The sequence below is a fragment of the Pollicipes pollicipes genome, unplaced genomic scaffold, assembly GCF_011947565.3.
Source record: "Pollicipes pollicipes isolate AB1234 unplaced genomic scaffold, Ppol_2.1 Scaffold_4740;HRSCAF=5597_pilon_pilon_pilon, whole genome shotgun sequence".
NCBI classification, from domain to species: Eukaryota; Metazoa; Arthropoda; class Thecostraca; order Pollicipedomorpha; family Pollicipedidae; genus Pollicipes; species Pollicipes pollicipes.
In genome coordinates this window covers 17,884,176-17,898,952 of record NW_023596545.1, presented here as the reverse complement: position 1 = coordinate 17,898,952, position 14,777 = coordinate 17,884,176, and the positions used below count along the sequence as shown (strand labels likewise).

At 48.3% G+C, this 14,777-nt stretch overlaps 1 protein-coding gene across 1 annotated transcript in view; it reads left to right on the top strand.

Annotated features, from left to right (window-relative positions):
- The first annotated feature begins 850 nt into the window (after positions 1-850).
- Positions 851-14,777, top strand: part of LOC119098010 (homeobox protein abdominal-A homolog) — a 46,761-nt gene continuing 32,834 nt past the window's right edge. The window contains exons 1-2 of the mRNA XM_037220942.1: positions 851-913; positions 9,179-9,449. Coding sequence (XP_037076837.1) covers positions 851-913; positions 9,179-9,449 — 334 coding nt within the window. The remainder of the gene's footprint in view (positions 914-9,178; positions 9,450-14,777) is intronic.

The following is a 14,777-nucleotide window of genomic DNA, read 5'->3' as shown; positions in this document are numbered from 1 at the left end:
ATGGGCAGAAGTCAACAGCGACAGTTATATAAAGGTGAAAGATCAAAAGCTTAAATTTCGAGAGATACAAAGGTCCACAGGAATAAGAGTGCAATGAAAGGATGGACGGGCAACTGGTTAAAAGACAACAAAGAAGCAAAATCCGTCGTAAAATAATAAAAACGGAAAACCGTGAAGAAGTGCACCTTAGCCCACCAATGGGGATTGGAAATAAGCACGGATTGGCCCCTGCCGCATTGAAGGGTTTCTCGCCTTTGTCGGACCCCAGACGGCCTCTACCAGGCCCTAGTGTCTTCCCATTGTATCTAAATAATTGTCAGGACTCTGATGGAGGTCGTCGTCGAATGGCCATCATAAAAGTTATCAGTCTGAAATATCATTATACTGCTGCCGCCTACGGATGACCATGAGTGAAATCAAAGTTTGTTATTGGCATGATACCCTCATTTTTAGATAATAACAACCCAGAATTTAACAGCGACATGCAACTAATGACTCTCGATTAGCACCCCTGCGGTGCCACCCTCGGCCCAATGGGACGTGATATAACGTCCTGTAGCTCGGTTCGTGTGGTTCATTGCCAACCGCGAGTGACGCCGTGTAGTGAAGAAGCTCTGAAGGGCGGAGGTGGTGCAGGGCATCCGTGCCGTGATGTCCCTCAACACGCGAGCCGCGCAGTGAAGAGGCTCTGAAGGGCGGAGGTGGTGCAGGGCATCCGTGCCGTGATGATCACCAAAGGCTTTGGTCCCAGAGTTACCCCTTCATATCCTTGGGGTCCGATGATATTTATTCACATAGAAATGATGTTAACAGATGCTTTGTATCCCAATTTGATTTGATACTTCTGATGATGATTATCAGCGAACTTTGGCTGCTCTTCACCGATGATGGGAGAAGAAGGCGGGGTAGGAGGGTTAGAATAGAATAGGCTAGAAAAAGGCAATGGTCTCTTAGTACAACCAGTGATTTAAACACTCCCAAAGCCTTCTCGTGCAATCGGCGAGCGCCAGACAGAATGCAAGTAACTCCAGAAAAAAGGATGTCACGGGACGCCGTTCCTCAGGCCGTTCATACAGGAGCGACATGATAGTGGGCCAGCTACCTCGAAACAAGACGAGACAAGAGTGTTCTATGGGGCTTGGGGGATGGTAAGGCGACTCCAGCAGACTTACTGTCTTCCTTTTAGAGAAAATTGAAGCATGCCTCAGGCTGGAGTAAAACGATCTTGACGTTTGAAGGGGAACGGCCTTCTCTGTTTGATTGAATCTGAAATTTCGCTGGATTTTATGTCGGCCGATGAGAGAAATGTTGAAATTATGGAAATCACTTCTTAATGCGTCTCCGAGTTATGTCCAGAAACTTCACTCATTATCTCAAGGCGCGGCATTGGTGTTGTTTGGCTCGGCCAAGACATCCTTTACTACGCGCAATGGAGCGGGGGAGGGAGGCGAACTCCCTTCCGTTTTTCGTCAGTATTTCCAGAGTGAATGCCAAATATGCATGCTGTTGTGTGTGCCTGCAAATGGGTACCTAGCGTGTCTTTAAAATAACTAAGGACAGGATTGACAGGTACGTTTTCAAAATGCGGTCCGTCAATTTCACAACACGGCCAGCGCGACGTCCGAGCGTGGAAGTTGGTGCTAATGCATTCCAGGAATATATGCAGTAAGAAATGCTCTTGACAACATTGGCATGTTTTTCAATGCATTTTTAATGCATTATAACATCAAGTTCATGGTGGCGTGGCCGAGATCGTTTCATGTCCAGTTCGTAAAAGGTTGACTGAAGCAATCTTGGGCCACCTCAACGTTGTCACATGCACAAATGCCGATATGTGAGTCATGTCCTTGGTCGAAGTTGTACCCTAAGCTTAATGGCAGCTCGTGTTTACTGCTCTTGTCAAGCAATACGTGTGGATAATTCATCAATTACCGATTGCGCCCTTAAGCTGTTTCTACGGAAAATCAGCTGCTGCCGGCCAAGCGCGATGGCATTACAAAACATTCAAAATTTGAAATTCTAGACCTCACCTTACCTTAAAGATATTGGTCTGGGGATGATTCCCACAATATTGCTCTCTATGTTATCCACCCGCCGTGTGAGTTTCGCCACTCCACCTTTCACAATTATTAAAACGGCAGGAGAAGACCCGCCCCCTGCCCCCATACGCTGCGTAGGATTATGAACAGCCCTCCCGCTCATGATAAAGGGATTGGGCATATTTAACAATAGTTTTCGACCAAAATATGTAGAAACTTGCAACGTGCCATTTTGCCTCATTTGCTTCGTTCTTATCTTGGCTTTTAGTATGGTGCTGCAGTCAAAAGCCAAAACAATATGGTGCCTCGGGTAGTTGACTAGTTTCTCCGAAACGGTTTGAAGGAGCTGGTTGACGCCTTCTGGCTTTTCCTAGCATCTTTTTGACTTATTGAGTCAAAAGTTTGGGTTAATTATATAAACAGGGAAATTCCAGGGCTTGGTGTTGTGAGGAACATGCATTGAAGTTTGGTGACCAAGTTTGAAGACCAAAGGTAGGCATCCAAACTTGTTTTGGAATAAGGTGGGAAACCTTCCTGAAAGCACTTACAACCTGTCGTAGTATTACACTCAAAACCTAGCCCTAGCCAAATCTGATGACATTTTTTAAAGATTATGCTGAGCCATTGAACATTTTGTTTTGCCTTCCCGGCGACAGACGTTCCTTCCCAGCTCCCGCGTGGTAAGTGTTGCAGTCTCACTATGATGACTTGAGCGAAGCCAGAGAGCTGGCCCGCACGTAACTTCTCGGGCGAGACGACCATTACATTACTGGCACAGGGGTGACCACACCGCAGCCGAAAAGGCAGTCGGTGCGTGCTCTGGCGACGACTTTACTTCCTAAGCTCTGAATCAGCACCTGACATGTTGGCTTGCCCCTTCATTGTGCGACCATTCGGCTTTCCACAAATCTTGAAATGTTGGTGCGTTGGAATGTTATCTTCGACAACGATGGCTTTGCCTTAATTAGCCTTGCCTAAGTGGCCATTTTATCCAAACAGTCATTCATGCATGCCGTTTAACCACGTTCGTCCTCGTGCATTTCTTCGCTTTTCTTGACAATGCCACATTTCATTGACCTGAACACTTGCGTGTTATCAGAACATTTCAAATAAAATATGAATTCCAACAAAGTAAAAAATGTAGCGATGTAGCATACTACGGGTTTGCACACATGCAAGGGCAGGTTTCGAACACCGCTTGAGGGGAGCAACCCTGTCTTGGGAGGCCAAAATCATGATTGTCAAGATTTAAAATTGACAAATGAAAAAAATGCCAAAATTTCAGCTCACAGAGGTGTCATGCTTAAAAAAGCACACTATTTTTATTTCCTTTGCGTAAAGAAGTGTTCTAAAACAAACTTTGCTTAGTCAAAGGTGCTCAAAATTTCTTGTAAGTCCAGAAACGTGTCATTTTTTGCCCAACTTGACCTATTTTGGGTTGATCCGATGCATACCGATATCCTCGACTGGTGGCGACACACCTTACGTGTTGGACTAAGGCTTATTTGATTTGGCCCACCATCCCCGATACAGTGCATCTGTCGCGATTGCGATACTGAGCTCTTTTTATACGCATGCTCAGCGTACGGCTACATTTTTATTAAAGCAGAGAACGAAACTAGCTGACATGCGGTGTACATCGTCACGCAATCCTCTGACGACGGTACAGCGATAGAGATATAGGCGCGAAGAGACCTAAGAAGCCGAGTGCTGACGATGATGATATTTAACCCTCTTAACACAGCGATCAAATACACGCAATGTTGTGCAAACCGATTGGTTCGAAGGCAAACCAATAAAAAATGGCCGAAGATCTTTCCGGGGAGCCTGGTCGTGGTGGGTGTTCAGCATTGGACAACTAAGACTAAACAAAAAGCGCGGGGGTAACAGCAGACTTGTTGCCTGTTATGCCAGACTGCACGGGGAAATACGTACCCTTCACATATTGCGAGAGCTCGGTTGGGCTTGTTGGGCTAATTACATGCGCCAGGATCAGCATATGAAAAGGCGGGTTATCTCTGGTTTCCTCTTCTAATTTTGTGCCGAATATGAAACAAAATATCCTCAACTGTCATGTAGCACTTGTTTGCTTATAGTTCCTAATAACAACTTAAAACTTTTTAAGTCGCAAAAACATTATGATCCGGTGAAGCGACCGCTGAACGATGTGACGTCAGCAAATGAAAACCAGAGCTGGCAGCCAGCCAGCGGGCGCCAACTTCCTTCGTTCATATAGCGCTGCTTTCCTTTGTTGTGTGTAAAGTGATATAGTAATGTTTTGTGGGTGCTGAGGGTTGATATCTGTCCAGTTGGAAGCTGCAGTCAAGCTTGGGAAATTCCGGGAAAGTTGGCACGGTAAAACTATCAAAACGGTTGTCATTTAGTCGGAAAGTCGCAAAATAATGGCGATTTCAAACATGACTTGTGTGACTGCTGCCCCATCTACCATACAGCATTCCCAATTCATGGCTGCAGCGCGCTTGCTTCAGAGACGAGAGAGGCTGTGAGCGGTATAGCAGGCCGTGAGCGGTGTAGCAGGCCTTGAGCGGTATGGCAGGCTGTGAGCGGCATGACAGGGTGTGAGCGGTATGGCAGACTGTAAGCGGTATGGCAGGGTGTGAGCGGTATGGCAGGCCGTGAGCGGTATGGCAGGCTGTGAGCGGTATGGCAGGCTGTAAGCAATATAGCGGGCTGTGAGCGGTATGGCAGGGGTGTGAGCGGTATGGCAAGCCGTGAGCGGTATATAGCAGGCCGTGAGCGGTATGGCAGGCTGTGAGTGGCGGTTCAGTGGAGTGGCACTGGTGACGTCATGTTCATATGGCAGAGCACTGGTCCAGAGTCAGGCTGCAGGGCCGATTTCCCTGACGGTCTAGCTGCTCCAGAAGTCAGAAAACAGTGGTGAGCCACTGCTGGGCATGGCCCACCAACCACATCTTGCGCTGATTTTTAATGCGAAGATCACAATTGTGTGGCGATTTTGCTGTGACGACCACGCTTTTGCTATACTGAGATGTAAAACGTCTGCATCATGACGCGACATTGCAGTTCATAAAGGAAGTCCAAAGCGCGGTAAGCATGATGCACGACTGCAGCCCCCGCAGGACTGGCAGCTCCCACTGGCCACCACAACATTTTAATGATTATTTGTATACATTTCTCTGGGACTAACACATACGTGCTATGTCAAGCTGGCACGTCAATTTCTCCAGTCATCTCAGGGGATCAGGGCTTTTCAGTGTGATTCATACTGACAAGTAGTAAGGTCTTAGGTCATTTCTGCATTCAGCAGCCATACACAAAGACATCCTGGATATGTTTGGCAATGAGGTCTCCAACGTATATGGCACTGGCATCAGCCATCAGACCTTAGGCCTAGCCACTGGTTTGTTGGTCCTGAATAACGTGCAGAAGACCATCGAGATCACCAGTGGAAACCAGACCTTCATTACTGCTAAAGATAACATAGAAAGTAGCATCAGCAGGTGTGACACTTTTGAAACTGGCGGCGGCGGGCGGGGTTGGGTCCATGCGGTTGAGCAACCGACTCCGAAACCTGATTTTTTCCCAAGTTCTCTGCCACCTTAACTTGCATTGCTGATGTCTTTTTCGTATTTGATTCAAGTTTTATTTGTCCTGCTTTGGAATGACTTCCCATCTCCAGGTAACGTGATTATGCATTTTTGCAATACTCAAAATGGGTTAGTTCAAAGAAAAGAAACATCACGGTATTTCGAGCCCTTGGGAGCGATGAGAACAGGCGCCCTCCATCATTCGTCGAAGTTGACCCGAGGTGAAAAAGACTGTTTTATGCAGAATGACGTGCCTGACATGCAGTTGAGAACCTGCAGAAAAGTTTTGGGTACACTACTGTGATATGCCTAAAAGACAAGCAAGACTATTCCTGTCTTGATTGATAAATCTAGTACCTTTAGTAGTCACAATTTTATTGGTGTGGAGCGACTGATGACTACCTGCTGCCGCTGATCATGTTTTACCATCCCATTAGTATTTGAACACCACCAGAGTCACGACCGTGTGAAGAATATTCTTGCCACTGTTGAGAGAAACATCGGCTAACTTTTATCTGGACCATCCTGTACTTTTAAAAGCTGCTACATATTGCAGTCAAATGCTTTTCATCCCAATCCAAGGTGTCATCGTGTGAAAATCTGTTAACAGTTTGCAGATTGGCCTAACACATGAAAAAGCTGGCAAAATAACACCTTTGGGAACCTACAGAATGCTATTTGGTACAAAAGGAGCAGGATCATGATAATTATTCGTCTAGGTCTAGGAAGTGGCATAGCCCAGATGCCACCCAGAACGGGGCTGAAGCATAACAAAGGGCGCCACTTCGTCGCATATAGGCCCTGTTTTTTAATCTGCGGACCATCCTAAGCTTGTAATGCCGTTTGATGCTTGAAGCGCCGTATGTTGATGTTTCAAACTTTCTACGGCAATCGCGCCCTTATTCGCCGTTTTTCACAAGACGAATGGATTGGAGGCGGGGGAGATGAGGGGGAGGGGGAATCGGGGACACCCCTGCGATTTCCAAACCAAAAGTAATATAGACTGGCGGGAAAAGCCAGTGGTTTGGTCTCAGCGAGATCTTGGGATGAGTTATAAGTGTTGTGTTGCTTCGTCAAGAATTGGCCCCACTAGCCACAACAAAGGTGAATTTTTCCCACATCCTGGGATATTTCAGCTTGGCGCACCAACTTATAAAAGTCATGCATCGCTTTAACATATGATTTATGCATGTTATGTGCATGTTTAGTTCAATTTTGAGTACGCAGGCATGTAGGCTTGTGTGATTTGAGCAAACATTGGGGACGTGAGTGACCGTAAATACCACCGTGTCTTTGGCACCGCCGGCGATCGGCAGACCCTTCGGCTGCCACCCGCCGGCCGCACCGACCGCAGATCTCCGTGCAGGGTCGTAAGCAAAACATCTCTACTCGGAAGTCAGAAATGACAGATACGTTTTTGGTTTAAAGAAACACGTGCAGTGAATGCTCCAGGGAATGGTGAAAAATTGGCGGCAATTTCACACCACATTGGGAGAGATGGGCGGAAAACCTACCAGAGCAACGGTAGAGACGGTTGGTATGCCAAAATGCACTGGGGCCTTCGCTGTCATTGGGCCCCGCCTTCTACAAGGGGGAGGGGATGTGACACGACCACATAAACCCCACTTCATTGGCTACACCACTGGTCATGCCTGTCAGTCCGCCCGTCTTTAACCCTCATGGAGGCTGAATTGGTTAAAAAGGTTCCTTTATCGGAACACTTCTTTATCAAACGTTCCTTTATAATTCTGACATGTCGACTCATGGGCTCAGCAGGTCCGGCCAGCGACTCCACGGTCTTCCGTGTGGCTTCGGTACACTGCACACTGTGTGCGGGGTGGGGGTGGGGGCTGTCTGTCTGGTCAGGATGACTGAGCGCTCCCAGGCCCTATTCGAGCGGCTCTCAGGCCCTGTTCGAGTGGGCTGTCTCTCTGGTCAGGATGACTGAGCGCTCTCAGGCCCTGTTTGAGCGGACTGTCTCTCTGGTCAGAATGACTGAGCGCTCTCAGGCCCTGTTCGAGCGGGCTGTCTCTCTGGTCAGGATGACTGAGCGCTCACAGGCCCTGTTCGTGCAAGCTATCTCTCCCGTTATATTTACTGAGAGTTCTTAGGCCCTGGTTCGTGCGAGCTGTCTCTCTGGTCGGAATGACTGAGCGCTCTCAGGCACTGTGGTGCAGGCTCTCTTCCATCAAAATTACTGAGAGTTCTGAAGCCCGGTCCGTGCGGGCTGTCTCGTTCTTCAAAGTTACTGAGCGTTCTTGAATTGTTTAGCGTTGTTGAGAACTACGGTAAGCCGTTTGGTAAGTTTTTCGCGCCGACTTCCTGCTGATGCTGCTGCCATTCGATGCCATCCGATGCCGTCCGATGCCGTCAAGTGCCGTGCCGAGACCGGTGTATCCTTGTACCCCATCCCCCCGACTTGTGTACCTTCGTCCTTCCCCCGACCAGTGGTACTCCACATGCCCCGCTGATCCCATGCCGTCCCGCTACCTCACCAGAGGGTCTTGTTGTTTTCCACCGAGCTACCAATCTGTGCAACCTGGCACTGCCTGTTACCTTCCTCTCGATGGGAGTGGGGGAGCTGCCTGTTACCTTTCTCTCGATGGGAGTGGGGGAGCTGCCTGTTACCTTCCTCTCGATGGGAGTGGAGAAACTGTGCAGGCGAGGCAATGGCTCATTTGAACGCGTTTTAATACGTTGTGTGACGTATGAAAAATGACGTTATCAAAGCGATTGTAATTTGTGTTGCCTGCAGCAACGTACGTGGTCACGATTCGCATTCTTTCATGGATCTGTGCGTGTTCAGTCAGCTAAGTTTTCTCCTTTTGTTTTCAGCCTCGGAGCGCGCCAATTACCCCCGCCTGGCTGCAAAGTAAGGAATTGCCTTTAAGCGCGCTTTCCTCTCCTGGCCCTGGTCGCCCTGCCCCGCTGCCTCACGCGGCAGCCAGTAATGCCCGGTCCTGATCAACACCAGTCCTGTTCGACAACTTCTGCACTCGCCCCTGGCGGCCGGCCCACCCGCGTATCTTGCCCTGTTTCACGGCCTGTGCTACCTCAGTTGACTTTTATGCCTCGAATTACCCCTATTCTACCCTTTATGACCTATCCAAGTGTTCGGGATAGCATGCCGGGGTGCTGACGACGTAACGCGAACGTCGGTGGGCTCCTTTCACCTAGCGGAGAAAATGTGTACTCGAAGTGTGGACAGTGATCATCAGGGTATTCACCAGGACTAGTCGACGAGTTGGTTTTGGTGCAGATGCTGGGATTCGATAACCTTGCTTTATTGATAATTGAGAATGATATGCACTTCTTATGTGGTTGGCTTGTGTATTTCATTATCTCATCACAGCTAATTTGCAATCAAAGTGCGCTTGGTCTTATCGGAAATTTTGAATTTAATCGTGGACTTATTAACACCCAAGCTACTCGTCTCCGCCCAGTGCCCATGCCCTTGCAGTGCCTTGCGTGACATTTGCACGCCCTTGATAACGACACTGTGTCTGAGCGTCTCTCCCCGCGTGCCCTCAGGTCATGGTCCGCACGGCCTGCGGCGACGCGGGCCGGCAGACGTACACCCGGTACCAGACACTGGAGCTGGAGAAAGAGTTTCACACGAATCACTACCTGACTCGCCGGCGCCGGATAGAGATGGCGCACCAGCTCTGTCTAACGGAGCGACAGATCAAGATCTGGTTCCAGAACCGACGCATGAAGCTCAAGAAGGAGATCCAGGCTATCAAGGAACTGAACGAGCAAGAGAAGCAGTCGCAGGCGTCCAAGTTGGCTGCGGGGGTAGCAAACTCCGACGAGAAGCCGACGCAGCAGCCGCTGCTGGGCGGCGCCGACCCAGCGTTGGCCCAGCCGCCCAGCAGCGCCGCGATGCCCAGCGGCGCCGCGCCAGCCCCGCCTCACCCCAGCTCAGTGGCCAAGTAGACCTGCTCCTACTGCGTCTCACAGGTGAGGCCACCCAACCAACAAAAGCGCACAGGTCCCTCGCAGCGGTATTCTGAGTTGGACCAGTGTCCGGTGGTGGCACGTTCTGGCTAGTTATTTTCTTGCCTGACATGTGGTCAGGGCGGTTCACCGCCACAGTGTCCCACAGACGGGCCCCTCTCCTCGCGCCAGCGCTCCATCTGAGAGTCGCGGCGTCCGATGCCTCGCGGCACCGCGGCCCTGTTCGAATTCACCCGCCGTGGGCCGGGCCAGCGCCGGGGCGACGCGCAAGCACATCGCAGGGGGCGGAGCTTAAACGGAGGGAACTACTTTCAACATGGCGGCCAGTCGATGGTTGGTGGCGGCGACGGTGGTTAGATTTGGAGATTCGGCAAGTTTGTTTGGATAATGCTTCTAGTGATACTGAGTTCTTTGCGTCTCTGAGTGAAAGAAGCAGTGAGAGATAGGCCTGGCAAGTACGTTCTGAATGTGATAGTGGCGTCACAGGTCAAGCTGAGACGTTGCGCAGTTAGTGTGGGCGCACTGCTTCGAACTGAGCTGTGCCGAGTTCCCCGAGACGCCTCTCTCTCCGTGTAGAGGAAAACTGAACGTATTGCGTGGCATGAATGTATTTCAGGGCAGTGAAAGCCACGACCAGTGTTGACCTAATGCACTCAAAATGCTGTCACAGCTTGTGTAAGACACGTGAATACGATTGCAAGTATAGTAAGGTTGGGAATTTCGGAGTTCAGCTGTTAATTTTGTCTCAAGTGTACCTAGATGATGAATTTCTCCTTGATATTGGCCTGAAAATCTTCAAAGAAATCTTCGGCGTAGTTGGTTGTCCAGGTTTTTTCGTTCTTACCAATGTGAAAGATAAGCCAAATTTGGATGCTCCTCAAGATCTAGTCATGAATTTGTAATGAATTGTACGTGAAAACGTAAATGTGTGATTAAAATATAAACTCACACCAAGTTAGGTTTAGTGCAACCGATTGCACACCCGATTAAAAAAGTTATCTTAATAAAGACACAGTTCTATCTTAAAACGTGTCTCACGAAATTAAAAAAGTCAGGCATGTCATATCCGTGTTTGAAGTATTGAGTAAATGAACAACCTTTCCTTTACCATATTGCTGTGCACTCACAAAATTTGACATGCTCACATGCTTTTGTAAAGTACCTGTAGGTACATTGTTGAGTGATGCAGGCATGCGGGCAAGACACCTGAGTCAGTGTTCATCCCAAAATTGTGCGGATCAGTGTCACACATATTAACCTTGGCTGCAAACACGTCAGGTTCGTGTTGTATTTATTTTCTTATTCAATTCATTAACACTTGAAGTGATGCATACCAGTCTTTGCAGCCAGTGCAACTACTTATATGTGATGTATATCATGATAAACAGAATTGGCCGTCTGGCTTCAGTGACAACGTTCAAATTCGATGTCCTCTGAAGCTGAGCGACACACAGATAGGTGGCGACTTGAAGCTGCCTTGGGGCTCACTCACGCGCTCGCAAGCACAGAGGCGGCCCGACCTTTTGTGTTTGGCGCGTGCCTCGCGCACGGAGCGAACGGATGTACCCGGAGTTGAACGGAGGCCTGGGCTCTGGGACCGATGTCATCGCCACAGAAGTCGGCCAGACGAATCAGGCGTGCCGAGTGATGGTTTGGGTCATATTTGGGCATCAGATTGCACTGGCGTTATCTGTACTGTTCTGCCATGATGTGCACTAGGAGCATGGCCGCAGCGGATTGTATTGCCCACATTCAAATAAGATATGCCGCGCGCTGTTACCAGACGGACCGTTTCCGATCCACCGTATTGCATTTGCTGAGTGGGTATGATTGTCAACGTCCAATTGACAAAAACGTCATTTCACATGGTAGATTGCAACCGATTCGCATCTTACAGATAGCTGCCGACGGCTAAAAGTGTGATACATGTCATATATATAATATATATATATATATATATATATATATATATATATATATATATAAACCATCGCGGAACGAATGGGCTGGGGGGCCAGCTCGTTCCGATGGGGGGATTACACACGAGCCGCCCAGCATTCCAGGGCACACGCGTGACGTCATAACGTCACTGGACAGAGCGGCACACGCGTGACTGAACATAGTGGCACACTCAGAACAGGACGGGTGTCTAGGGCAGGAGTGTAGAACGCTCATCGATGCTGGCATTTGATGGCATTCGTTTTCGGCGATGATTTGCTGCTTGGCAGTCAATGTGCGCGTCGTGCCCACCGCCCCAGATCTGTCTGGGAGCGTTCCTGACTGAGAACGGACGTCTGGCTTAGAGCCACCGTACCCTCCCACTGTGGCATATCACAAGGCCCCGTGGCCGGCCCCCGTACGTCCGCCTACGGGCAGACGTACATGGCCCCGGCTGGCAAGATCGGCTATTCATTCGCTGGTCAGCATGACACGATTTCAAACAATAAACGCACAGAACTGAACTTGCTGGACTGGACCGTGGATTAAGCTGCTGTACGCCGAGCTCTTGGTTGATGAAATGCTACAAGTCAGTTAGTGCACCACTTAAGGTGAGTGGCGCCACTTTTTGTGGCAAGAATGAAATAGTTCAGTGACTTCATTCTCCCAAAGATGCACTCGCCCAGGCTTCGTTGCGGATAGCAGGTCACTTGATGACAGCAACAAAGGCCTTCAGTTTCCGGTTTTTTAGTATAATGTGTGTTGGGTTCTCATGGCGAGTTATCGATCTTCAGTATAGGAGGAGGTACTTGCTAAACAAATAACCAGTACCTCCTGGTAAATGAAGGTCGGTAACTCATCTGAACATCTGAGCTCACTGAACACATAATACAGAGTTAAGTGAGTTAACTCCCTCTGCATGGGTCAGAGCATCCGTTAAGTCGTATTTTCCAAAGCCCTTTAGATTACTGGTCCAGATGTCGCGCAAACTCATCTGGCATAGGCTGGCTGATGGAGGGACAGTTCAGTTCCCACAGCAACAAAATGTCTTGCTCGATAGCATTCGTTTCGTGCGAGGCTGGATGCGAAGAAGAGCGTATAGTAGGACACCAAACGCTAGAACACCAAACGTGTTCAATTCACTCTTATGATTGATGAAGCAGCAGACAATAACATGAATGTCATACCATCCATTCACAACCATCTGGCATGACAATTCCTAGTAGCCTTAGCAGCCTTCCTGACCACATTAGAGTTTTTACACAGTTGGCGAATATTGTGAGAAGCTTGTGTTGAAAAGGTGATGAAATAAGCATCCTTCAACTGGTATATTTTCTGATTATGATAGATGGAAAGGATATTGGCGCTAACGGCAACACGCTTGCCATATCTACATTATGCTCTTGTCAATTTTTTCTCCTTTTTCCCGCATTCTCCTCTCGAAAATAGGACCCCTACGTCGGTGAACATACGGAACCTCCAAAAGCATAGAGCTGATATAACATACACATTCGCACACATTACAATGAAGGCCATAGATGACGCTGCTTGTTGTGCATCCAATTGCGCGATCATACTTACACGACATTTTAGGTCCCTTTGCTAAATGATGTCGCTGAAAAATCCGCCGAAAAATGAAGCAGGCTCTTACGAAATATATATATGTATATATATATATATATATACTTATATGTATATATGAAATGTATATATATATATATACGACAATTATATATATATATATATATATATACATATACATATGTGAATTTGTGAGCGTGAATTTGTGCTACATGCATCTTGCATTAATGAACAGCTATATCAATAGCATTAAGGCTGTGTACTTCATTATGGCGATCTAGCCACGTGTTATGATAACGTGATGTTTTACCGTCTCACCTGATCAGTGCGGCGCTCCGGCGACGCGTGAGGCACTGGAAAAACTGTGTCACGCGGCCGACACCGGCTGTCCACTCACGAGACTGATGTCGGCCAGCCAACGCAGGTTTATTGTACCGAGCGGCGCGTACGTTTGTTGGCACCCGGTCAGTTTTATTGAGCGCTCGCCGGGCCCGCGAACGGCGGCGCCCCTTCCTTTCACTCGCGGCCGCCGGCCTGCATCAGTGGGCCGCCTAGGCAGTAGTGCTGTGTTTTTGTAACTCAATGTCGCCAAGCAACGACGATTCATACGCGTAGGACAGGCAGATGAGATAGTTAATTTTCACATTTTTCTAAAGATGTTCAAAAGTTTTGAGGTGGCGTTGAGCAAGTGGCTTTGTTGTAATGGGTTTGGGATCAGAGTCTTTAGAAACCACGGCTACCTGCACGGGTCCTGATTGCATCCCCCCAAAAAAACAACAGAAATTCGGTTTGCGGACAACTTTTAGCTGAAATCGGTTGACCCGCCACTCAATGCTACAACATGGCCGCCCAGTTTCAGCCACACCATCATTGCCAATTGACAATTCTGCTCCACAAATGAGTGACAAAGTGCGGTGTCTAGGGCGCGACCGCCTATTTTTACCATAAATTAGCTAGTGTTCCACACCCTAATGCTCTAAGAACTGAGGTACAAAGACGACAAATGTACGTGAATTAAAAAGATCATGTTAGCTTCCTCCCAGGTTTTAAACTCAACCATAGCCAGGTTTCAAATTACCCAAAGACCCTGCAAAGAACTGACGGTTGAACTTATCGATAACCGCCTCGTCACTGAGTGCATCACCTGGGGATAGTCATATCACTCTTTCTGCTGCGTTCCTTTCTGCAGTCGGTGGACTCTTAGTTGTAAAGTGAAGAAAACCTCTTTGCCTTTGGCCTTACGTCAGGTGAAACAATCTTTGCCGCGCACTGCCCAACACATTACTACTGACAGCATGCTTGTGATGAGGGATGGAGTGTCAGGGATGGGGGAGGCTCATGTGTTTCTCCATGAATTTTAGCCCTCTTTGCTGCGGCGAACGGATCTTTTTGTCTTTCATCGTTTCTCCTTGGTTTATTATCAGACGAGCCCTTTATGCTTATTTAAACAGTGTGTGCAATAGCCATGACCATCAGAAATATCCAAGCGAGGGAGGCTTTCTGTGATATTGAACTTTTCCTCATTTTCTTTTGCGTTGCACCAAAAATTTCAGCGGTTGAAATCCACGTTAAGGGGCAGAGCCTTCACAGAATAATAACTGACTCTCCTGCCTCTAGTCACATCATGCCCCCTGTTACTTCTTATTATGAACAAGTCATGTCAGGGCCAAGAAGTACCCGCTTCTAGACCATC